The sequence below is a fragment of the Phaethon aethereus genome, assembly GCF_964289735.1.
Source record: "Phaethon aethereus genome assembly, chromosome: 4".
In the NCBI taxonomy this organism is placed as follows: Eukaryota; Metazoa; Chordata; class Aves; order Phaethontiformes; family Phaethontidae; genus Phaethon; species Phaethon aethereus.
Window position 1 is genome coordinate 28,660,204 of NC_138578.1, and position 26,681 is coordinate 28,686,884.

Consider the following 26,681-nt stretch of genomic DNA (forward strand, 5'->3'; position numbering starts at 1 on the left):
TTACCTAAAGCCCGCTTTTTTAGTGCACGACGTCGGGAGAAGACGAAGTTTTTGCACTCGGTAGGTTGGGCTGCAAACGGTTCATTAATCTAATTATGATCGTAATTACCGTAATTGATAACCATTTTGAACCAAACATACCGGAGTCTGGAAACTAGACGTAGCCCCAGGAGCGTCCCCGAAGTGAACGTTTCTGATCGATAGCCCTACATCGGAAAAGATGCTGGAAATAAATATCTAAACTATTCAGGGAGAGCATCGGGAAAACAAAGAGGCAGTGTTCATAAACTGAGGGCTTTTTAAGTTTATGTTTTGCTTTAGTTCGTGCAGCCTGCCATAATGTGCCTTCCTCGTTGCCATAAGCTAAAATACCCCCCTTCATCTCCCCGGAGGGCGCCGGGGTGGGGGGGCCGCCGGGTCCTTACTCCCTCCTAAACTTTGCTAACCCCGGAGCCGAAAGCCATGGCTCCCCGCCGGGGGCTAGCTCAGCAGGTACCCGAGCGTCCCCGGGTTCTCTCTCCCGCGAAGCCCTCCGCCCCGCGGCGCCCGCAGAGGGGCTGTCCCCGTGTCCGTGTGTCCCCGTGTGTGTCCCTCAGCGCTGCCGGCGCACCCCCGGCGGCGGGGGAATCCTCCCCAGCGGTTGGGATAAACGCTCCGTCTTTAGCACAGCTGCAGGCGCCGGCATCACAATCTGTGAAACTGCCTGCCTTAAGTATTTCTTTTTTTAAAAATTATTATTTTATTTTTTAACCCTAGACCCGTTTTCCCCCGCGGCGGGGAGGGCCCGGGGGGGGGCCCAATGCCGCCGCCGCCGCCGCCGCCAGCGCCCGCCGGAGACCGCGGTGCCGGCGGGCAGCTAATGACCGCCGGGCGCGGAAGGACGCCGTGGCAGCTGGCGGCTCCCTCCCCCCGCCTTGTCGTCGTCGTCGTCCTTTTTTTTTTTTTAATTCCTTTTATTTATTTTTTTCCCACCCTCTTTTCCCCCTGCCTTTTCGTTTTCCCCGCTGGCGGCGGTAGGTGGGCAGCTCCCGCTCCCCGTGCCGTGTGTGTCCGTCTGTCCGTCCTTCCCCCACCCCCCGCCCCGCCGCTCGTCCCGGGACCGGGCTTGCTCCGCCCGGGCCGCCCCCCTTACACCCACTGCCCGCGCGTGCCCCCCCCCCCGTGTGTTTGTGTGTGTCCTCCCACACTCCCCCGCCCCGGGGTGGCTGTTGGCGGCCGTTAGCGCCCCCCGCGCGCGCGCACCCCCTCGGAAACGACTTTCTGTGTTTCAGCTGCGGCAGCTCCCGTGAGGATGCAGGAGGAGCGGCTGCCCGGCCAGGCACCGGCCGCGGGGATGCGCCCGCAGGAGGAGGAGGAGGAGGATTAAGCGACACCCCCCCCCCCGACCCGTCCCTCTCTCCCCGGCCCCCTAACCCCCCCCGGCCCCGTCCCTCCCCCCCACTTCCCCACGGCCACCATGAACACCAACGTGTGCGTGGAGAGCGGCCCCAACCCCGAGGCGCCGGGGCTGCCCAAAGACAGCCACCTGCCCGAGGGGGCCCTCAACAGCCTTGTGGATTACAACTCGGAGATGGAGAGGTACCGCTCCTTCGCCACCTTCTACAAGACCAACGGCGGCGCCTTCCCTCAGGCGGCCAAGATCGCCCGCATCACCACCCCCATCTTTCCCAGCGCCGCCGCCGCCGCCGCCGCCCGCATCGGCATGTCCCCCTGGAACTGCGACACCGCCACGGCCGCCGCCGCCACCGCCATGCTCTGGGGCAGCGGCGGCGGCGGCGGCGGCGGCGGCGGCGCGGCGGGCGGCGCGAGGAAGCCCTCCTCTGCCGCCGCCGCCGCCTCCGCCTCCGCGGCCGCCGCCGCCGCCTCCTCGCTGCACGCCGGCAGGGGCGGCATGCACCACCGGAGCGACTCGCAGCGGCTGGGCAAGCCCGGCTGCCCGCCGGCCGAGCAGCCCGCCCTGCCCATGGCGAACGGCAACTTCCTCTCCACCCTCTCCCCCGAGCACTGCCGGCCGCTGGCCGGCGAGTGCATGAACAAGCTCAAGTGCGGCGCCGCCGAAGCCGAGATCATGAACCTCCCCGAGCGCGTCGGCACCTTCTCGGCCATCCCGGCGCTGGGCGGCCTCTCCCTGCCGCCCGGGGTCATCGTCATGACGGCCCTGCACTCCCCCGCCGCGGCCTCGGCCGCCGTCACAGACAGCGCCTTCCAGATCGCCAACCTGGCGGACTGCCCGCAGAGCCACGCCTCGGCCTCGCCCGCCTCCGCCCTGGGCGCCGCCGCCGGCGCGGGGGGCGGCGGAGGCGGCGGCGGAGGCGGTGGCGGCGGCGGCGGAGGGGGGGCCGGCGGCAGCGGGGCCGGGGCCGGGGCGGGCAACCCCGCCAAGAAGAAGCGGAAACGCTGCGGGGTGTGCGTGCCCTGCAAGCGGCTCATCAACTGTGGAGTCTGCAGCAGTTGCAGGAACCGCAAAACGGGACACCAGATCTGCAAATTTAGGAAATGTGAAGAGCTTAAGAAAAAACCGGGCACTTCGCTAGAGGTCAGAGGAGATGATTTCTTTTTCCCCAGCCTCCCGCCGTCCCTCCTCAACCCACTGCCCCCCCCCCTCCAGTGCTTCTTGTCTAGCTTCAAGATGCAGCACCCCTTTTCCGAGGCCTCCTTCAGGCTCTGAGGGTGGCACCCCGCCCGCGGGCGCGGCACCCCCGACGCACTCCCCTGCATACCCCACCCGCGGCACTGCCCCGCCGCCCGCCCCCTCCCCGCCCCGCAGGGAAGAGCAAGGCCGCCCCCGCGGCGCCCCGCCGAGCCGGGCGCCGGCCGCGGCCCCGCCAGCTCTGGCCGTTACGAGACGCTGCTCGCCTGGTTTACCTGCCGTGCTATTCCTCTAAGACTGCTGGCTGTCTCTGGTCTTGGTTTTTTTTCTTTTTTAATTTTTTTTTTATTTTTCCGTGGCGATCATGTCGATTCGGGGCGGTTTGTAGGGATGGGGAGGTGGGAAAGGGAAAGTTTGAGCTGAACGCCTGGCTGCCGCCGTCGGAAGTTCAGGGGAAAGTAATGGCGAGTTCATCTCTAGGTTGGCTGGTAGCAGTTTGGCCAAGATGCACAACTGGCCGTAGAGCCCAGTAGCTGGTGAAACGTGCCCGAGTGATCTCTTTGGCAATATATTTTATGAAATAACCCGCTCAAGGTGTATAAAACACAATGGAAAAATAGCACAGGTATGACTGAACCGATTTCTGACTGAACTGTACATAACGGTTATTTTTACGACATGTCCTCGGAACCGACTATTGCGTTTCCCCAAGCTGTAACGACAGGCTCTCAGGTTTGCTAGACGTACGAGAGACAGGCAGATCCCATGTCGCAGATGTTGTGGTTGATGTATCGGGGACGACAGACAATGGGAACCCACATACACAATGGCACGGGAAACAGCAATCGGTTGGTATCGTTAGGTGAAGGAAGCAAGCGGGAGGAAAGACTAGTAATCATACTTAATCCCTTGTCATTATTAAAATTATAGTGTTGCTGGTTAGATGCACGTATCAGATGCATCTGAAGGTGTTGAGGATGATGGATTTAGTACAGAGGAGTCGTGTATGCTGGGTGACACCAAGATTTGTAGTTGCAGAAATTAGCAACCAAGTGAGAAATTGTAAGTTCCCTCTGTGTGCGTGTGCGTGCGTGTGTGCAGCATGGTGTATTCCCTAACTCATTGCTTACAGGAGTTCCCTCCAAGAAGAGGTGGGATGAGGGATTCCAGGGAAAAAGCAACAACAAGAGCCCATTAATTTGTTCTGTGTTAAATGGAGATAATGGTGTTGGTATTGGTACTGCCATAGGACAAAAGCAACATTTGGGGGTCTAACTGACTTTTGGCTGATACCATTAACTCTTTCCTAACCAGCCACATCAAACTACCTAATTAATTCCTCCTTGCAAGAGTGAACTGTCCTTGCTGAAAGTTTGATTTCTAGCTCTGCACCCTCATAGCTCTTTTTTTGTTGAATGTACGGTGACCCAGCATCACTAGTGCAAAACCCAGGATGGACTTCCCAGCTGCTAGGAACTAGGTTGGGTTTTCAACTCTTGGTTTTCTCAATAATATGCCTTTGTTGGTTTCGTAGCAAGTTTGCAAAGAAGATACCTAATGCCCTGGCCTGTTAATGATGGATTATAATGCTGAGTACAGCCTAAAAGAGACTTCTCTGAACCAGAGACGTGGAGAATCCCCACCCCACCCAGCACCGGGGGTGCCTTTGTGCGCCAGGTTCCTCATTAGGCTTGCAAACCAGGACACTGCTGGGATTTAATGTTTGTGAAAAATGATAGGTTCTGATGGCTTATCGATTTGTGCAGAAAGTGAGCTATCTCTGGAAGAAACGAATTTGTACTTTATCAGATCTTCCTATGGTTTTGTGTGCATCTCTGAGCACATTCCCAGAATATCCTTGCTCCTGACAGAGGTGTTCGACAGCCTTAAAAACTGCTCAGGCGTGTTATGAGAATGCCGCCCGTTAAAATTGTTTAACCACTGTGACTAGTAAAAACCATGGTTTTATTAGCCACTTGTGTACCCTCATAACCACCTGCCTTCACTTCTTTTCTCCATTCTCTCTGTCTCCCCCCTCCCTCTCTCTCTCCTGTTTGTGCTCCGTCAGATACGTAAACACAAAAGCTCTGCTGCTGTACCGCGACTCGAAGGAAACAGGTTTCTCTTTCCAGCTGTGGAGATGTCAGTAAGGCATCACTTCTCTTCAGGTCGTGGCCCGTCACCAAGTTTGTCACGGGATGTGGCTAATTTCTTTGCAGAAATGTGGCTTTTCAGTAGGAGAGGAAGAGTGCCCAAACTGAGTAACTTGCTTATACGGTTGTTTTTCTTATGTCTTCTTTCTTTTCTTCTTACCCCTCCATTTAAATTTAACTAATAAAGAGTGACAGCAGGGCTGCCTAAAGCACCTGTGCAGCAGCAGCGCTCTGGCCACAAGGCCACCAGCTGGAAGGGTGTGGGGAGCAGCAGGGCCTGCAGGAGGGCACTGCGGCAGCGCGGCTGCGGGCGGGCGAAGGCAGCCTGCCTGCGGAGCGAGCTCCTGGGGCTCGCTGGGCCTGCGCTCTCGGGGAAGCAACAGCTCTGCGGAGGTGATCCCCCACCACCTCGGCAGGCATGGTCCTGAGGAAGTGCAACAAGGATCGAGGGGCTCACGGTCCACTACATGCTTGTGAGATTTGAGACTTGCGCTCGACAGCGGCTGCAAGTTGCAGAGATGATCAAGGGCAGGGGATGGAACTGTGTTTAAAACCGAAATAAACGAAAAATGAGAATAATAACAATAAACAGTAAACTGGCTGATCCCATGGAAATCTCTCTTTTTGCTTTAAATCTCTTCTACGGGTGCAATTGAAGGCATAGGATATAACTCTCAAGGTTAGTACACGGAGTTGAAGACAGATCCACGTGAATGCTTTCCGGTCCCTGACTCTTGCATTTTTAATGGAATGCTTCCCTCCCAGCATTTTTTTTAAACACTTGAATTATTTTTTCCTATTTTTCTTGTACTATTTTCACGTTAAAAGTGTCCCAATGCTCTAGTATTTTTCATAGAATGTTATTACTACTAGGAAATTTTATGTACGGTAATAATAAATCTATAAAAATAAGATTGACGTCACGTTGCACGCTGCCTACTTGTGTATGTACATTATGCGTTCATTCAGATTTACAGTCAGTTTAAAGAGACATAATCTTTATTTACCCATAGAGACTACTTATTTTCCTCGGATTGGTATCCGCGCCTATAACTTCAGCTGCAGGTTATGAAGATTAGGAGCCTGATATTACTTTACATCCCCCTCTCTTTGAAGTAAACCATCCCGATTCAGCGTATGAATCTCAGTTGCCCCACTCCTCATTTTTATTAGTGTGGCGGCAAAGTCGGGCGGAGGGGCTGGCTCGCGTTGGCAGGGTCTGAAGGGTTCGGCCCGAATGTGAAATATCTGTTGTTTGGGCATGCCGTCATCATCCTTGCTTTATTTGTAACAGCCGCGCTAATTGATATGTGCGCTATTAAAGTAAACGCTTGCATACTGACCTGAAATAGTAAATACCAGCATCCAGATCCGAGGCACCTTGCTGAGTCGCATTTCAAGCCAGCGGGAGTTTGAGACGGCCTTCGCCGGGGATAGGGTTGTGATGATTGATTTTGACAAGAACGGCGTCTGATCCTGGGAATCTTAACACCATATGGCATTGCCACGGGGGAGAGAGGCTGCGCTGGCAACCTCCGAACTTGCACTTCGTGTTGCGGTAGCGCGCGTGAGCACCGTTAAGGGAAGATCGCTGAGCGCTGTGGATAGGGGTCAATTAGCAGGGGCCTCAGAGGGAGCAATTTCACTGCCGTCTACCTAGCTTTAAATTACATGCATAAGTTAAGCGATGGCATGATGGCATTGAGTAGCATGAGGGGGAACTTAAAAGCTTGATAAGGAGCAGGCAGCTAACACGATCCAAGTGGCTAACTGGAAGGTGGAGAGAAAGACCACCTTGTAGCCTGCGTTGCCATTCTTCACTGAAACGTTGCCGTATGGCAGTGTTTCTTGCCTCCCTGCTGTTGCCTCATAGCCCTCCATTTGGCCAAGGCTCCCCGTGCCGTTAAACACCATGCAAGCGGGCAAAAAAGCAATCCTTGTCCCCGGGCTTTTACAGCTGGAGCAAGAACCGCCATCTGTGCCGAGCGCGATTCACATTGGCTGTCGTCGGCTGTAGAGCCCTGATCGGCACCGAATGCTGGGTTTTTTCCTCTCTCCTCCTCGTGCGTGCCAGTTGTGCTCTGCCAGGCTGCTCCTGTTCTTCTGTTCCCAGGCCTGAGCCTGCAGGGAGGGTGCCTGGCGCTGGAACTGGCTGCTGGCAGCACAGGAGAGCCCTCGCCGGGTGACTGCGGCGCACTCGCTTGGGGCTTCTGACACGGCACACGATCCTGTGGTGACGGTGTTGGCAAGGGAGCGAGGGAAGCAAGAGGCAGGCTGAGATCTGATCTTTGTTGAGCATTTTGCAACAGTTTGTGTCACTTCCATCCAGATTTTACATGCCTGAGATAAACATACGTTCGGTGACGAGTTTTCCTTTTGACCTCTGGAGGTTCTTGGGGACAACACAAGGCCTCCTACTGCCACCTCCGGCAGAGACAAGAGCAGCTGCAGGCGTCTTTGCTCACTGGACCTGATCTCTGCCGCTTGGAAATCTCACTGAAGCTTACTCGACCTTCTGCATTAGGATCACATCTTGCAAGGCAGGAATGCATTAAGGCTGGTGGGAGACGTGGGATCGAGGGAGATGTTGAGAGCCCAGTAGAGCCAAGCTTTTGGTCTCCTTACAGTTCTGGCCAATTACTGAGCGCAAGGGATAGCCTCTGAAATGGAGTTGGATGTCATCTGTTTTACCGTTTCATATGCTGTCGTTTCCCTTTCCTTGTGTGATACTTAATAAGCAAAGAAAGTGCCCAAACCCCATGGCATTAGCGTTCAATTTAGAATATGTTATATAAACTGCTGTTTGATATAGTGTAGTTTGTAAAAGGGGGGCAAATTTTGTTTTCCTTTTTTTTTTCCTTCCCAAATGAAGTTTCTCCTGCCTAAGGAAATCTCTCAGTGGTGGGATTTGGTACTGAACTGAACAGAATTTCAAGGAATTCAGCAAAATTGTAGGCCAGTCAAGGACTTAACAGCCTCTTTCGTACAAACACGGCTTTCTACTTGCATTGGAAATTGCTTGCTTTAGATTGTTGAACTATGAGTGTGTTTGCTGGTGAAATTGTCTCTATGGTAAGAGAGGTTAACTGGTTGTGGCGGTTCTGCATTTTGATTGCACTGAATAGTTCTTTGCACATTTTTCTAAGTACTAATACAGGTTATACTGTTGGGGCATCAGGATTCTGCCCCAGATTTTGGGTTTCAGTGTCGTGACTGATTAGTTAGTCTATTTTTTTAAGTTGATATAATGAAATCTCTGGGTATTGTTTAGGACGAGCTGCATGTGTTGTGAGAAAGATGATGAATGAAGCCATTTTTTTTTCTAGAGCTGTAATTAGCATAAGAAGTACTTTTTTCCTTTTTTTTCCAAATTATTTAAGTCACTTTGGACTATTTATTTCTAGATATGTTCACCACTATTTAGAGGTGCATAGAACCATCATGACTTGGACTCCTATGCCAGCTACAGCACTTTTGGAAAATCTTACCAATCCTGGTTTTGTACAAAATGTTGTGGACTATACACATCATGCTTTATTCATAAAGGGAGACTTATTTAAGCTGATAGATATGTGTTACATACCACCCATTCGGGGTGGGTAACAGTAAGTTACAGTCTCAATTTTTGTCTGCCTGTACATGTATGTTCATATTTTTGGGCCATTTTCCACACAATTCTGTTTGCTAGGTGGATACCTAACACTTTACTGAAGTGAAGGAAGACCTTGCTCACTTGGAGAATTAATTAGGATGTCAGAAAGTGTTTCCTTTTGAAGAGCAACATCTTGGTACTGCATTTTTGGTTTTAAAAGAAATGTGGTCCAGAGAGACAAAAGGCAGATACTACTTTCTGTACCCTGTTTTATGCATTTGGTGCGTAGTAATGACTGAGTATAGGTCCTTTCCAAATATTCTAAAAAGAGAATTAGTTGTCTTCCAACTCTTAACGTGCATGTATTTTAAGGGTTAGGCTTGTTGAAATATTTCTAAACAAGCAAACCTAGAACATCCACCTTAAAGTGTCATGAAATACAGCACAATCCTTTCGATTGCTGGTTGCAATAGGAAATGGCTGCCAATTGTGTAGGGAAAGGCTTTAAGATAAGCTTTTCAGACATACCCAAGCGAGTTAGGAACAATAAGAAGGTAACCTGTGTCACCGTAAGAAAGTTCCTGGGACTTGGCCTCGGTTGCTAACAATTCCCGAGTCACCGACTATGTGCTTAAGAATTGCTGTCAGATACCATGTTTTCTGAGGAACACCACCATCCGAAGAGAGCGTTTCTCTGCCTCTGTAGTGTCTGTATTTTTTGATAGCTCATCTACTTTGAATGATCATAGTGAACTACAATGTCTTGAAGCATGCAGTTTCATTTGACACTTTTTTGCTATTTGGGAGCCCAACCTGCTGTGTCTGTCTTCTCTCTTCTTTTGGGTACCTTTATTGTTTGCCACAGTCGTATCTTGTTCAGTCACATGCAAACACCTGAACCAAAATTGAATTACTCTGCAGTGTAATCTAAAGTCATCCCCCATTTCAGCACCCTGAGCTTTCTGTTGTGTGTTGAGTTATGTTGCACCATACTTTAGATGCGACAGCCATTTAATAATGTTGAAGACTTAGCTCTGCAGGGGCTAAAAAGATCCCAGCAGCCTTGTTAACTTCTACTCTCAGACATTATGGGAAATATTTTCTCCTCCCTGGAACTCCTAGGCATCCTCTTAATTAACACTATAAAAATCCATAGCCAGGTGTGCGTGAAACCTGTTGATTTTTTTTTCAGTTTTCCAGAGTTTCTCCGTTCCTTCCTATTTAACCAGACACTCTAGTGCCAAGTGAGAGATGAGAACGTAAAAAGAGTAAAGGCAGCCTGGGTCATGCTGGATACTGCGCTCTTGGCGGGCAGCAACCTCATCAAATGCCTTTCCCTTACTCACCATGGAGTTTTATTCTTTCCCCTGCTCTGCTCAGTATTTTCCTTTATCTCAGTGTCGAAAACATTGGACATGTTAAAACTCTGAACCTCTCTGGTCTCAGGACAGTATTCCTTTCAGTTCCAGACTGCTGTGGCCATGGTCTCTGTTGTGCTCCTATGTAGGATCACCATTAGATGGTATCAGACCTCATCTGCCAAGGAGTTCATTGTAAAGAGACAAGAGAGATTATTCAGTGGTTTTGGAAGTGGAGAAGCAGTATTAAAATTTGAGGTGGAGGGAGGAACTTAATAAACACTGGAAAATAATGGGGAATCCTAGGGAGGTCAGGATGGATATCACTTAAGATGAGGACAGAGGAGGAGGAAAGAAGAGCTGCAAAGTTTCAAACAGAGAAGGACACAGAAGGGTTTGAGAGTTGATTATAAGATGCAGAGCCTCAGTGAGGGAGTGATTGCTCCTCCGTAGGGGTGACTCAGTTACCGTGGGGCAGACCGTCCGAGCACTGGAGGTGATTTGCTGACAGGAACGGTACAACAGTTGTGCTGAATGGCAATGAGGTCTCTCCTGGTGAGGAGAGCGTGTGATATATCTGCTGCTATGGGCAGGAGGTTTGCCATTAGTAATTCTGGTGAGGCAGTTGAAGAGCTCACCAGTATCCATCTTCCCAGCACTTTTCTGGGGGATGGCAAAGACTTCATACAGCAGCAGGGGACCTTGACGAGGGTGAGCAGGGTTTTCCACGTTCCCTTGTTGATAGGGAAATCCAGATTCTTTAATTAATTGTTTAAATTGACTAGAATTTGTGGAGAGAATCTGGGTACTGGGGTGAGCATGTGGTATGGGAGGAGTTGCATGATCCGAACAACTTGTTCAAGAGCTAAGGAAATTATAAAGGCATGCATACAGCCAAGCTGACAAATGTGAAAGAGGGAGGGGATGCTTGCAAATGAAAGGCTGAAAATGATGATTTGTTGCATGAGGACTGCTTGGGCTTAGAGGTTTCTTCAGTGGCGTGTACTGCGTGTCCTAGGGAAGGTAGAGCATGCTGACAGCACGTCAGTCTGCACTACATTAACATAAAGAATTTGCTCCATCATCATGAAAGAAATATCCCAAAACAACTGTGGTTGCACATCCTAACTCCTGGGTGGGGATGCAGAGGTGGTGCAGCAACCTTGGCACTAACAGGCTTGGAAGAGAGCTGAAGAGCTCTAGCCACCTTTGTAGAAGGTACAAGGAGGGCACTTTATAGAAGGTACAAGGAGGGCAGAGCATGATTATCATGGTGCAGTTAAAGAAGTCAGAAATGGAAAAGGAGAGGCAGGGAGTAGAGTTAAATATGTGATCCAAAGTGAGTGGTATCAGTCAAACAAAGGTCTTAGAGTAGGCAAAAGACGATAAAATATATTTGAAAGGGTCGTGGGTTTGAATAGCTAGGCACCAGGGAGTGAGTGGGAGAGGACTTGGCGACACAAGCTTAAGTAATGATGTAAAACCTGTTCCCTCTAAAACACCAGTTCATCTGAGCTCTGGGAGGCAGGGATCACAGCTGGCTGGTTGCTTGGAAGCTGATGTAAAATAAATTGGAGGTCAAAGTCCAGTGGAGGTGCCAGTGCCATGAAAATAATCACTGAGATGGGTCTTAATCATCATCCTTGAAAATTTCAGAAGACATACCCAGGAATGAATGGAATTCAGAGCCATTTACAATCTTTTAATGTTTTCCCTCCAGTCTGGAATTTTGGTCACCTGCTGTATAAGAATTTGTGTTGCTGCTCCTCTCCCTGCATGTAATTGGACAATACATGGTGCTCACCGGCTGTGAGCGAGCCCGGCTGGTACCTGTAGTGAGTCTTAGGCATTGGCTGAAAATACCCACTCAGCCCAGGTTACTGACCGAGTACTGCATTTCAGTGAAGTTATTTTTTCTTTTTCTTTTTTTTTTTTAAAGTTTTGCATAAAAAGAAACAAGCAAGCAGAGGCCGAGCTTTTAATGGATATATTTTTCACTGGCTCTTTTATCAACAGCATATGAAAAATCCCAAAGGACAGGAGCAGTTAGCTAACCAATGAGGCATCGTAGCCGATTTTAGGTTCCATACAGGAGAAAAAGATGCTGAAACCTCAGCAGCTCTAGGGGAAGGAGATTTAAATTTAGGTTTGGTACTGAGAAACGTGCCTCCCCTCTGCTTGGAGACCCGTCCGTAAGAGATTACTGTACCCTAGAGCAGCAGTTTGGAGAATGATAGAGATGTCAGTCTGTGAGTGCAAAGACTTGTACCCCTGGATGACGGACCAGCAGGGATTTCTCATTAATGGAATGAATGTTAACAAGAGTAATTCTGTTTTGTGAGCTTGTGTGTGGGGGAAGGATAAATGATAGGGACTGATGGATGGTCTTCACAGGGATTTGATTAGGGAGAAGGTGAATGGCAGTGTGCGTCTGAGAGAGGGGGAGGTGTATGCACGTGGTACATCCATTGGAGAAGGCAGGCCCGCTTCTAGTTGATAATGTCTGACAGAGGAGAGTCAGCAGAAGTAACCAGGCGGGTCCTAGGCAAAAGGAGGAGCTGAGCAGTGGTGTGAATATTTAATTTTTAGTGTCTTTTGCATTGTAGCGTCTTAGGTTTTATGTTGTGTGGTGCTAACAAGCCTGTATCCAAGAATTTATCTTTAAAACTTTTCTCAGCTACAGCGGTTTCTGCTTTATGCTAATAAAACGTTTGGCTATTTGATACTAATTCCCACAGTCAGTATGGGAGCACTGAGTGACAGCTTTTCTGACCTGCTTAGCATCAGTCTTGGCTCTGAACTAGCGCTGTGTTAGAGCTTGTACGAGCCCTTCCCCATCCCTGAAAAAGCAGGAGGCAGGCCAGACCTACTGGTTGAGAGGCCAGGCAGGCAGAACCAACAGAAATAATCCCTCATCCTGCCCGAGGCCTTCAGATGCTGCCAGAATGCAAATAATAAGTGAAAAAAAAGCAAAATAGTCACATAAGCTGAGTAGGCACTCTAGTGGGCTTAGCAGCTCCGTCCTCAGGTACAGGAATAGCTGAAAAACCAAAGGAACTGCAAGAACTGTTCAAGAGGGATGTAGAAATAGGGAAAGGAACGTGAATCGCTTTGGCAGTGAGATGTTAGAGACCCCTAACCTGAAAACCCAAACCTCTGATGTCTTTCCTTCTGCCTTTGCCAGAAAGCCTTTAGGAGCCCCCGTCTGAGGCGGGAGCGTGGCCAGCTGGAACACGGCTGCAGGCTAGCAAATGGCAGGAGGAGTTCCCGACCCCGGCTTGCCTGGCGCTGCCAGCCCCACGTGCAGGGTGCCAGGCACGGGGAAGCTGGCAGCCAAGCCGGCTGCTCCCCTTGGGAGCGAGCGGGACAGCAGAGGTGGAGACTTGGCTCCGTCTCTCGGCTTGCTGGCCAAAAGAGCTGCGCTGGCACAAGGGAAGGAGTGTGCTGGAAGGCGACCGCAGCCAATTACTCCCAGCTCGAGAGGGAAGGGGGAGAGGAGATGTGTTCCTTTCCAGGGCTCTGCCTGCATCCTGGGGCTACGCTTGTGCCTGCCGGCCTCGGCGCAAGCAATGCTTAGCGGCTCGAGCTGCCTCCTGGGCATTCCAAGGCCAATGGTGGAGCGTGTGAGCCGCTCCGATGAAAGCTAGCGTGGCTGCTCTCAGCTGTAGGTGCTCACCGGCACGGAGAGGGGCTCCGCCACTAACATTTCCTGGGACTGGGCTGTTTGACAGCATTAGTCTGGATTCCTTATGATTTCTGATCTGTATTTGCCATCTGTTTTCCCCAATGGTGTTACGCATTTTTTCAGATCAAAAAAGTGAAGTTGTTTACCCATTCCCCAAATTTAATCTCATATATAAAGTGGAAAAAATTAATATATAAAATAAACCATGGTGTGTGCTGAATGTAAATGAGGGACACATTTGCTCATTTTTTCTCCTGTGGAGAAACACATTACTCCTCAGACTAATCGTATTGATTTAGTTGGGGAGCTACTGCTTGCTGCTGACACCAAGTCCAAGTGGCAGCATCTGGCCCTACAGTGACAGGTCTCCATGACCATGGGCACAAATCCTTTATTTCCCAGCTAGCCCCATTGAAATCTCCTGAGGTTACCCCTGAGTGAGCTATTCAAGAAGAGCTGGGTTTTCAAAGCATGACCCTGAGTCAACTCCCTGAGTTAGGGGTACATTTTTTAAATTTCTATATGCAGCGTCCCATGGCAGAGGTTTACTTTCTCTTGGTGGAGCTGGCGGCAGAGAAAGTCAAATGAGTTTCCTAATCTGGTATGTTCTAAATCTGGTTTGTCTCAAATACGCCTGAGACATATGCAGTGCAAGTGGAAAAATAACTGCCAGCATGCAGATGCATGTCCTCTCGGAGTAAATAAAGCTGACTTTTAAAATAAATGTTAAATCTCATCCTTGGTATGAAGGGAGCCAGGCTTGTAGCTCAGGTATGGGGAGAGATATCTTAAGGTGGGCTGTGGAAGCAAACTCACCACTGAGCTTCTGACCCAGCGTATGTGTCCCTTTTTATCTGCTAAATCCAGTAATAAGCTCGTTATTAGAGGACATCTGTTACCGCCTGATAACACGTACAGCGAGCAGGAGCACAGCGTAGGAGAGCAGCCAGGGGTTTTGGCATCTGTGGGGAGCAGCAGCTTCACGGACTGTTTCACACCTTGTCCGGAGGCGCGGAGTCCCTCCCGTGGGCCTGCGGCTGGGTGGGAAGATGTCAGGGGGAGAGGCGCGGGCTGTTCCCACACAGAGCTCTCCCGTGCCAGCCGGCGTGTGCCGAAGCCATGATGCCTGGCTCGTGGCCACCTCATCCCCCCGAGCCGCAGCTGGTCCCCTCGGTGTCAGTGTGGTGGGACTCTCGGCATACCTCCAGCACTGGGAGTAGAGCGGCTGGGAGAAACGCCATGCGCTGGGCTCTGCCTTTTCCTTTCTTCCACATTTTCAGGAGATGCAATTCACAACACCGGTTTCTTGCCCCCAAGCCTCCTTGCCTGAAGAAAAACATTCAAGGAGACTCTGTGTGAGCTGAGCGTCAGGAGGTTTTCCCCAAAGTCGTTGCTGTAGGTAATGTATATTTATGAGCGGAACAAAGTGGGCCATAGATACTTTCAAAGGCTGCTTTCCTCTCGGGGTGGCTCAGTATTTAGGCAAGTAAGGAGGGGAGATGCTGTCCAGACTGCCTTCACCGGTGGCAGAGCAGGCTGGCACAGAGGAGGCAGCAGGCATCCTTCACCCACCAGTGGTGGGCTGCCTCTGCTGCCGGGGAGGGCGGTCAGGAGATGGCATCGCTCTGCGGGTCGGGAGACGGCGTCGCTCTGTGGGTCGGGAGATGGCATCGCTCTGCTGGCTGCTGGCGCATCTCAGCGAGATGTCTCAGCGAGCCTGGGTCCGTGCCACCACGCGCGCCCTGCAGCCTGGCGCTTGGCTGGGGAATCATCTTTCCAAAGGGCAACTGGGGATGGAAAGTGCGTTTTGGAGCAACGTAGGTTTGCACCAAATTCTGCGCTGTTTATGTAGGAGCAACGCTGTGTGTGTCATTTCCAGCGTGATCAAGCTGACACCTGAATTAGCTTGTGGTGCTGGAAGTACAAGTGTGACTGGGAGGAAAGGCCAGTTTGCTTTCTCACTGGCAATCATGTGAGTTTTATGGGACTGATGGGGTGTATATTCCACAGTCGCACAGGTGTAAGAAAAGCATACAGTCACTGGTTTATGGCCAGTGGCGGCCAGTGTTTGCTGGTCTGGTCTGCTGATTGATCCAAATTGCATTTTGTGCATGGGCCATGACTTTCCAGATGAACTTTTTGGCCACCGTGGAACATCAGATTTCTCCATCTCTGATCATATATCTCTATATATACATATACGTGTATATTGACATATACGTACACACACATATATGTATATAACTTAGCAGGCCAAATTTCATGCCATACATCCACTGGCCTAAGTGCCAAACTGCTCCCCTTGTGGAAGGCATTTCAAGAAGGGATGGTTGTCCAGGGTGAGAAGCTCACATGGGGTTCTGTGTAGACCTTGGTACGGTTGTTTCTTCCCCATGTGGCCAGCACCAGTCCCGCTACTTTGGGAAACACGGGAACATCTACCAGTTCTGCTTGTCTTGCCATGTGAATTTGAGATTCCTTAAGGACAAAGTTCCTTCACTGCTGTTTATGTCTGTGGTTGTGTAGGTCTTTGTAAAGACTGTCAGGTAGCCCAGATCTTATTGAACATACCTCAGCTGCAGTATACCTCCCAAAGAGCCTCTGTTGAGCTGGATCGTTGCAGCCAGGACTCCTTGAGAGAAATGAGGAGTGCCACATCTGGCCAATAATTTGCTATAGCCAACGTGTGCATTTGTTTCAATGAGAGCAGGATTTTTCTCATGGATCAAACATCAAAGGATTCCTACATAATGCAACATCTTTTAACATCAGTAAAGTATTAGGTCATAATCATGTAGCGCTCTGACATATTTTATTATTCTATTTCTGAATGTGGTCCACCTCAACCCAAGTGATTCCCTAGCCTTGCAGAAAATAACAATACTTCTGACTTACAGTGAGTCTTGGTTATGCAGCTGTGAATCTGGGCTGCACCCCAAGCAACAGCATCCCGAGGAGGCATGGCCGACTTTCCTGACCTCTGTACCAAACCTTTCTGGCATCGGCGAGCTGTGAGACTCAGAGAGCTGAGGAGAGGGGCATCTCTGGCAGGTTTCCTAGGCATGAGCTCGCCAAGGGACGGGGCTAGGCTGGGCAAGCAGGCAGGCCTTGAGCAAGCAGAGCCTTGCCAGCCTGGCCCTGTGGGCTCCATCAGTCGGTCGGTCACTCTGGGGAGCTGTGGGAGGCATCGTTCTTTAAAGAATGCTTTTGCTGTGAAAATACAGAGCTCTGCTGTTGAAACAGAGTCTCTGGTGAGGAATTTACAGCACCTGCCAGTGTGCTGTTTTTATGCGCTGGCGGCATGTGCACGCACACACATGTAGCAAGGGTCTGCTTTTACGTTTCTGTGTGGCGCAACCAGGACAGATACCTAGGTATGATTTTCTGTTGCTGTTTCATTTAAGGGATTTTCACTCTTCGTTGGTTTTGGTTGCCTTTTTTAACTCCTTCTGCAAAAACGTAATGCACTTGGTTCCCTATGTGAAGCTGATTTTTCAAGGCAGCAATTGAAATTTCCAATGTTTGAGCTACATTTTTGTGTGAAAGCTGGCAAGAAGGGAACGGAATAGAGAGTTTGGAAGCACAGAGGTCATTTTGTCCCAGGTTTGTACAGGGATAAATTCTCTCGAGCGCCATGCTTTATGGCATTACCCGCTCGGAGAGGCCGGCGCTGCGGGTTTCTGAGCATCCTCCTGGGAGCGAGCCTGCCGTTTGTCAGCATTTGCACCGGCACGAGCCGTGAAGGCTTTTACAGCAAAACCACGCCGATCAACTGTGGTTCTGCTCCTCGCCGCCCCTCCCCTGGCTTCCAGGGGGATCTGTCTTTCCTGCCACTCAGGATAACGATTCCCCGCCGGCAGCACGGAGATCCAGAAACACGCTGTAATCTCGCCGAGAGTTTGATTCCCTAGCTGGGACTCCTGGATTTAGACAGCCAGGCGGTAGATGGTCATTGCACTTAAGCTTGTATGTTGGTGTGCTGAGCCTCTAAATGGGCTGCGGGGTCGTTTTTTGTCTGGAAATAACCTTGATTCTTGGAGTGGTAAAATCTATGGGTTTCATTGCATAAATTGGTTTAGATTTAACTCAATCCACCTATTCAATTTTAAAAGCTTTCTTTTTTGTTTAAGCGTGGATTAATAATTCATTCCCAAATTGGGGGTTAGGGCAATGGATATTTAATTGTAAATGTGTGTGTCTTTAATTAGCACTTGGTACGCAGATGCAAAATTCCTTATCTTGTAGTTTTTCAAAAGCACACATATTAAACCACAGCTTTGCCCTTCAAAAATATTATTCTGTGTATTTAAAGGTCTGAATGACCTTTTAATCAGACATTGCACCTTTACTTCCAGCTGATATGACAACGTCTGACAGTAACTCAACCTGATGCCGCAAGAAAATAAATAAAGGCCATCTCAGTCACTATGTCTTTAAATCTCTCTGTCTAGCTGTGGTTTTGTGTTTAGGCAGCTGGACCCACAGCGGCGTATTACATTTAGTTTTCAGGTGAAGACAATCTATTGAGTTTAATACATTTGCATGTTTGGCTCTTCTTTTGAGGTCAATTTAGTCGCATGATTGTTTCCTGTCATTCCGAACTCCAGCCTCTTCTGCAGTCAACCTCTTTATAAATTATAAATCTGTATACCTCGCTCTCAGCAGCCATCTTACAGCCCGCACAGACCGGTGTGGATGGTTTAGCAATTGCATTAGCTCTCCTCGTTGTACCTGGGGAGGAGGGCTGCTGTGCTTTGTCACTACTTGTGCTTACGCTAAACACATGTAACGGGGCAGAACAGGGGCTGGTAAAGATGGATATCAGCAATTGCTACTTTTGGACCACTGGTACAAAGAAAACTCATACTGGTTAGGATGATTGTATTCAACAAACCAGCTCATTGTCTTTGGAAGTTAATTTTTCGGATTATTTAATGAAGCCTAACATTTACAGAGGGGATGCGGCTATTAAATTGACCACAGGTCAGAATTCTGGTGACAGAGCAGAAGTACTTTTGGCTCTGGTATTTCCATGGGCACGACCGATAAACATAAGAATAACAGCTCCCCTTTCATATAGCTTTTACAAAAAGAGACCTGTGTACTGCTTGAGCCTGACTATCACAAAATGGGCTAACTATTCAACAAAAAATACTTGCCATACGAATGAGCAATTCCCTGGAATTCAGAAAGAAATATTCTGACATCAAGTACAATGCACACTGTATGCTGTAGGGTCTATGGTTTATTGGATTTTTATGGAAAAACTAGGAAAATGTTTAAAAGGAAAAAACTAGGAAAACAAAAATGAAAGAATTCCTTCAAAAAGAGACATGGTATTTATATATGACACCAGCAAAATCAGTGAGAACTCTTTCATTACAAGTATTTATTTGCAAATTTCCAGAGTTTTGCTTTCAGGGAATTTCGTCAGACGTCATGCTACGATCTGTGGGCAGTTCTATGGAACAAGCACTTGTGAGCTGGGACTGACTGATACAAAGTCATCTCAGGGCTTGCTCTCTCCTCCCTGGTCAGTGCATAGTCATTAGTTCTGGAGGAGAGACATGTGGGTCTAGATGGATGGGTTCAAGGACACTTTCATCATCTTTTGACTTGGAAGGAAACTGAGGGCAAGAAGTACCTCACAGAAGTGGCGCAGCCCTTGCAGGCTCAGCGCCTCTGTCTTCTCTCATGTATGTTGTACTTTAAAGCTGAGATGGGAATTTGCCTGTACTCAAATGTGTATGGAGGCACCTGAATGCAAGTGGATATCATTTTCAGGGGGACAACAGGCATGGGAAGGAGGGAGGGTTGCAATTCTGCAAGTAGACTGTTTCTGTGTAAGCTAAGGCCCAGCACGTGTACAAAAGAAAGTTCATGGGCAGTCTGGGCAGCCCCCTCGCCAAGTCAGTAGGATGTTTTCCTCACTGAAATGAAGTCAAGGATGTCCTTAAGTGCTTTCTGCGTTGCAACCTAAACATGGAACGAGGTGACCGGCCTGAGGTTTGAAAATGCCAACCTCTGCTCCCGAGGCATCTGTAGGCGCAGCACCCTTTCTGAATGACAGATCAATGCCTTCGTTACTCCCCTATTGAAAGAAGTGTTCTTGCCAAAGCGTGTGTCCAACCTGCAAACCTACCAAGCCGTAACTGCGCATCCAACATGCCAAGGCACAGGCAGAAACCATTGAACAACTGTGTGGTTATTCTAACTGTCTGTTTTCCAGGAGATGTTTTTTCTAGCAATGTTTACATTTCCATGACTACCTTGTTTAACTAAGGGGAAGACAGCATGTTAGGTGTGTTATATACTGAGTATGATGTATCGCGTGTGATCCTAAAATGGTGGGTGTTTGGAGAGAGGATGTTTCTATTAATTGTCACGCAATGTGAGGCATTGTGTTGTTCCTAGATAACTGAAGCTATGCCTAAAATGTAAAGGAAAAGAACAACTAGAAGAACTCGAGTATGCCAATGCCGCAAAAGAAAGCTTAACTTGTTTTCTTGCTTTTTTTTTAGAGAACACCTGTTCCCAGCGCTGAAGCATTCCGATGGTTCTTTTAAGCAGTAGTGTATCTTATTTTCAAGGCAGTCCGAAGTGAATGGCAAGCTAAAGTCTTGTTTTAAGAAACTGCTTAGTCCACCATTGAAGAATACACTCAGATACTATTTTCATTTATGTATAGGGGTTTCCTCAAAAGCAAAAGACAAAAATCTGGGAGCCTGGGGAATTGGCCAGCTTCTTCACATTCAGTACACTGATTCTTTCTTTGATGTAACTTAGCTATACTAGTGAAGTTGTTGTCTATTTTTAAAGTGGCTGTAAAAAAAAAAAAAAAAGTTTGGGTAAACCCCTGCTATAAAGTCATGTATCTTTGAAAAGTAACATATCTATACTTCATTTTCAAATATATGTGTTTCAGTACTGTAAACTGTACAGATAGCCGCTTGTATTTTGTGTGTTTAGACACAAGGAGACAATCATGTCTGAGCATCTATGGAGATTAACGGTTTGTACACAATGGTGTGGTTCTGCGAGTTAAATCTGGAGCAATAAATTCTAGCTTTAACTATTATTTTGCTAGTTGTTTAGCAGCAGCAGCAACAGCAGCACTGTTTTACCATGCATCCTTCCATAGAGACTTGATGCCAAGTTTTCCAAGATAAAAAGATTGTGATGTATCTAGCAATTATCTTCTGTTGTGGTGGTGTAAGAGGGGAAGACATAACATTTAAAATTAATCTTTCAAGCACTATATTAGAGTAGTGGTTTGTGCACTTCCGTTGCTTCCAGAGGAGCTTTACAGAGGGGTATCTCTCCAAAAATGCCGTCTGGTGTCTGACTCGCTTTTTACTGTGCTCTGAGGTGGAGTGCGCAGCATAGGCGGATGTGCAAAACCAGTTGTCTATATAAAAGTTGTTCTAGGATGCAAAACGAAGTGAGTATGAGACCTTAGAAAAAATGATGACTCAGACTAATTACCATTCACCTATGAGTTCTTATGTAACGTTTTCAGTCAATGGAGTCAATATTTTATAAAGTGGAATGCCATATTTTTGGTCCAAGTGGAGCTCTTCACAGTTAAGTGAGTTTTGACGGTTGGACTGGTTTGGGTCTCACTTGCACTTGTGTTCATTTGAGAGCCTGGATATTTTTGCAGTATAAAAATGAACTTTTTAAAAAAAATGTTTAAAGAAAAGACCACTTCTCCCCACACGTTTGTTGGTCCACTGATCTTGGCTTTGCTGAACGGCTGGTCCCTTAGGCCCCCAGAAGAATGCTCTGCCGTTCTTCTTCCTGCTCTAGCTGCGCGGAGGAAATGTCTGCTCCTCGAAAAGGCAGTGCATGGAGGGATATAACTCACCTGTAAAAAATATGGAGGATACTGAACTTAGGGATACTTACTATCAGTTGATCATCACTTTTTATTGCTTGGCTTTGTCATACCACTCACGTGTGAAAAGGCCGTCCCATCAAAGTAAGCGAATGCTGTTGTGCCACGTATTTGATAGATTTATCATTTTATACAAGATAGGACTACCAGTAGTTTCACAGACAAGGTGCTGGGCACGAAAATAACCACTTAATGATGCACAGCACGTTCAAATCTTCTATTTCAGCTCTTTCTCTGTTTTTCGCTATGTCCTTCAACCTTTGGCCCCTGGTCACTCTCAGTGAAGCACATGGGATGGTTGGGAGCACCGTGGTGTGGGACCTGTGCAGGCAGAGGAGAAGCCGGCTTTGGCAAGGTTGGGATCTCACAGGACTGGCGGGTGTGGGAATGGCCCAGAAAGCAAAGACCGAGGGATGGAGGAGGGGAAAGCTCCTGAGGTCACATGTGTGTTTCAGCAGGCCCGGGCAGAGCATGGGTGACCCCAGGGTAACTGGAGGAGTGTGGGTGGGCTGGGCTTATACCTGCGTCCTCAACTTAGGGTCAATGCACGTGTCTACATCTTTGCGTTGTATGACGTCACATACATGGCTTCAGAGATGGAATGTCACACTTGAAATGTTTCTATCATGCAGTTTGCAAGAGGTCCCCAGTTGAATACTCATCCAATACCCATTCAATGAGCTTTACGTCTGTTTGTATGGCAGCCATGTACGGATTTTTTTTGTGTTGGAGACTTTTTGGTTAGGGCCTCTGTTATTGACCACTAGACCAATGTGAGCTCTGTAAGGTCTTCTCTACCAAAACGCTGATTGATTTACAAACTGAAGCCTTATTTGCACATCTGGCTGGTAAGCTTGCCTTGCTTTTTGGAAAATTGTGATTGCTCTTACAGAAGCAGAGACAAAATTAAGTTCAGGCTACATTAGGTGTACAAAGATATTCATAGCAATGTACTTACTGTCTAATACCCTAATGTTGCATGTGTTGATGTGGTTTCTTTTTTGTTTTGTCATTTTGTTTTAAAGAACTGATGGATCTGTATATTGTAATTGTGGTGTTTTACATGTCAATTCAAAATTGTTAAAACAAACAAACAAACAAACAAACAAGCAAACCTGTTAATTATTGAAAATGAACAAGATTTTATTTTTCTTTGATTTACGCATATGGTTTTCATTTTGGATATTGTTCCTTTGCACCATCAGATTTTTAGATTTTGCTGAAGCAGTATTTATATGATGTAGTGCGCATAGAGCATTTTAATTAGTGATGTTTCAAGAAGGAAATCCCTTTTCTGGCCTGTCTCTCTCCACCCCAGCCCTAGCCCCACCTCCCCCCACCCCCTCGGTTTATTACACATATTTGTCAATCGGATTACTGTCGATTTCTAATTACCAAATTTGTGCTTTTCACAAGGTCCAAACCCATTTTCCAGTATGAGAATTTGTATTCCTCTATGTCTTTCATTCTCGCAACGCAAAAAAAAAAAAAAAAAAGAAAAGAAAAAATAAAGCAGAACAGGCTTTTGCCGTCTTCTAGGTGTGAGCACTAAGCCCAATGGAAGCATTTTTGGCATACCCCAGATAAACTTACGAAAAATGGTAAGGCTGAAAGGGAGGCACATGTTCCCATTCTGTCAATTAGTAACAGACCCTCCCTACAAGGGGAAGTACTCCCTTTTGTACAGAACCCTTGGTATGTAAGTCCTACAATTAATGTTAAAGAATATAAAGTCTGTAAATGGGCTATATCTGTAATCAAATAATGAAGAAAGAAAGTAGTTAAATGAACATACCATTCAGGGTCGAATGTATTCAGCAAAAAGCAGTAGTGGGTCTTTGATCATGGTTAGATGCATAGTGATATCAAACAGTGGGTTCTCATGTAACAGCTAAATGTTTCAGATTTTGTTTTTATTAAATTTGGCAGTTTCACGCTGAGCTCTACTGTATTCTTAGTGAATAAAAGACAGCTCCTGTGTTAGAAAGTACTCCATTTTCAAAATTGCAGGGAACTAGGAGGGTTTTTTCAGAAACACGGGCCACAGAAATGTACTCCTTTCACAGTGTTCTCCTATTTCTGAACTGTTCAGTTATCTATTAAATTTTCTAATAGATATTTGTGTAAGGTGTATGTATGCTTGTGCAATTATGGAAAAAAACAGTTTTGGAAAACCGTGTATTTATGAAAAAAATAATCACTTATGGGGCATGTACAAAACTGTATAAAAACATTCAGTTTGCCCAGTAAAGTTGTTTTTGTGATATTTCTGTGTTGTTGAATAAAGGACTTTAGTATTCAAAATATCTCTCTTTTTCCATAAACAAGTTTTGTTTGTGGGATCTTAAAGAAAACTTCTTTTAAAAAAGAATCCTCAAAATGAGCGAGAAGGTCCAAATGCTGACCTCAGTCTTGCCTATGGGAATGAATGCTTATGAAGTGATGGTACAATAGCTACAAAACTAACTCCTCCTCAATTGGTGATCAATGGAAACCCCATAAGTTGTATGCCTGAAGGTAATGTTGTACTCTGGATTTTTTAAGATAGCAGAAAAACATACCGCCTTCTTAAGACTGGGAATGTTATGTTGAGATTTTGAGGCTATTGAAAGGGTTAGTGAAGTAGGAGTGAGACGGATTGCTGAAAAGCCTTCAATCCTTTAACAGAGACCTCTGTTGTATAAAAAGAGTGGACCGGTGAGGGTGATGTGACAAATTAGCAGTTAACTTTGTAGGGAAAAGTATACGAAAGTGAAATCTCATCTGTAACTCTTGCAACAAACAATAGTCCTGAGATTAGATGATCCTGTTGCTGTTGGAGTACTTGGAATTACAAATATGATTTGTGAGAGAATGACAATAATATCTTCCTCTTTGTTTTACTGCTGCTCAGTTCAAAGTTCTGCTCTTTACCTGCCTCATAAACTATGCATAGCAAATGAAACGGTTTCCTCTTGCCATTTTATTTCCCCATACTACTTGCTGACATTAGAGCAATTTCAGATAAGTGGGAGAGTTCGTGACTGTGCCGGCAGCACGTCACCTGATTTTGGTGAAATTTGGGATGTCATTTTTCTGCGAATATTCCTTTAATAAACAGGATGTCAGCTCTAAGGTGCCAAAACAGGATTTTGAAAGGGTTTGAAACACGAGATAGGTCCTTTGGTCTGTGAGATTTCTTCAATGCCAGCTGATTTTCCAGGGAAAGCCTCGGCGTCTCCTTTTGTTTTTTGAAGAAAGCAACAAAAGTGAAAGGAATAGAAGTGGATTTTCCACTGATCCTGTCTGCTCTCATCGAAATCTGTAAGGATATATGTTCTTGGGAGACGTAGCCTGCTCATTAGACAATACCAAGAGTGGATCTTGAGGTCTGTTTGAAGAGGAGGAAAAGGGCTGCCAGGTTGCTAAGGCATAGTCAGTGATCTCTCTGGATTAAATATAGAATTCACAGGGAGGAAATACACTCATTTCGTGAGATGGTCGATTTGGAGGCGGGAAGAGGTCTCTCAGTTCCTATTCCTTTAATGCTTTCTCTTTCAACTTTTTGTCCCCTCAAGTATTGTTTTATACTAGTCTGAATGAAAAGCGTCCCTCAGCTCCAGAGAAATACGCGCCCCAGATATGAACCTTGCAGTTTAAAACTACCTCTAGCTTTTTATAGCTTTTATTTTTTAATTAAAAAAAAAATTCTAAAAAAACCCCAGACAACAAGCAGGTAATTCTTCAAAGCCAAAACTGACAAACTCATTACTGAGCCTGTTAAAAGGAGGGAAAATACCCTTTTGCGTGGAAACTCAATTCTTCTAGGCTGTGTTGGACTCAATTTGGTTTTGCCACTAGCCATTTCAGCGCTGTCTTATATTTCTCCAAGGAACAAGTCTGAAATTATGAACGGTCTAGTGATACGGGGCAACGTGCCTTCTGGGAGGCTCTAGTCCTCCACAGATTCCCATGGGCTTTACTAGATAGCTCGTGAAATTGGAGGGTATTATATAGGTGACTTATAACTAAGTTCTACCTTACTTCACTGTAAAGATCTACTCAGTCACCAGTGTGCGGTAAGCACGGATAGATGGCCCCAAAATCTATGATGGTAAGAAATACATCTTCTTGGTAATAACCGCAGAACATACAATAAAGTTTGAGACCACTGGAACTATCTGAGGAAAGAAAGGTGAAGTTCGGCATCAGCAAAGATGTCGGGATTCACTCCCGCTCTAGCTTTGTTTCTGTTTGTCGTTCGGTTTTTAGGATGGACATACTTGGCTGGATTAGCTGGGTCCTTCAGCAAGGCAGTTTTGCCTAAGATAGGCAGAATGAAGGAAATGTGGGTAGCAAGTTGTGATCTTCCGATGCAAGGATCTAGACTGCCTAAAGAAGCTGCTATGTTCGGGAAGTATTTCCATTGCTCTTCTAAGTTTTCCAACGATATTAAAGGATTGCCACATTACTCTTAATCTAATAAGCAGGAATAGTTTGTCGTGCTACTGCCCGTTCCCTGAAAAATGGGTTTTAGAAATTAGCCTTAATGGGTTAATTTCCCAATAAACTTTGAAGGTACATCTTGGTGTAATATGACTTCCCCGTAAGAGAAGATGCTGTAGCTGTGGGTTCTCTGGCCTGTATAAGGCCCCTTTGACTTGCAGAGTCAAGGATTTTTGCTAGAAAATAATTCAGCAGAATTCTTGTAGAAAGATCTGCAGGTGTCATGATGTCAGCCAGAGCCTGAATTAATTATTCAGTGCAGTTCTCCCCAGCTTGGTTTATGCATCCTACATTTGAGAAGAAAACACCTTTCTTCCCTTATGCCTTTAAATCTGCTCTCTTTACAGAGTAAATAACACTAACCCTCTACACTTCTTCAGGAAAACCCAAAACATTAGAAGAAAGACATCTCTTTTTTTGGCTAGACATTTTCCTTTGGAAAGAGAGAGAAGAGTTAGCCCAGGTCAGAAACCCCTGTTGCTTACCCAGATCTCCTAACACAGCTGTTCTCTGCATCGGATGTAGCTTGTGAGCAAAGTTTGTCCATCAGCTTGGCAGTCGGACACAACCCTACGGAAGATCAACACCAAAGCAAACAGGAGCCAGTGGGGGACGTTCCCACCGCCGCCTCCCTGGTACATGCGACGCACACAAGTTTGTGCCAGGTGTCCAACGCCCCTTCCCCTCCCAGGGGATCAGGTTTGATATGCCCAGGAGAGAGGTGAACCTCCCCAGATCCGATGAGGAGGTAGAAGCTGGAGGGTATTTAAGAGGAGAGAAGGTTTACACATCCAGACAGTGACTAGAATATCTCAACCCCTGTGTCTCGCGGTAGCTTCTGATTTCTAGCTGTGAGTGCCTGAGGCCACCAGGCTTTAGGAGTAGCTGGACTGCTGGGTATACCTAGTCTTTTATGTGCCT

General features: G+C 47.2%; 1 protein-coding gene across 1 annotated transcript; it reads left to right on the forward strand.

The window, feature by feature from the left end:
- Window positions 1-1,456: 1,456 nt before the first annotated feature.
- On the forward strand, window positions 1,457-20,331 carry CXXC4 (CXXC finger protein 4; the record flags this gene model as incomplete). Its single annotated transcript, XM_081998875.1, has 3 exons — window positions 1,457-2,284; window positions 2,339-2,536; window positions 19,900-20,331. 3 exons carry the CDS (start codon window positions 1,457-1,459, stop codon window positions 19,942-19,944), a joined length of 1,071 nt encoding a protein of 356 aa, XP_081855001.1. The 3' UTR covers window positions 19,945-20,331.
- Window positions 20,332-26,681: the final 6,350 nt, after the last annotated feature.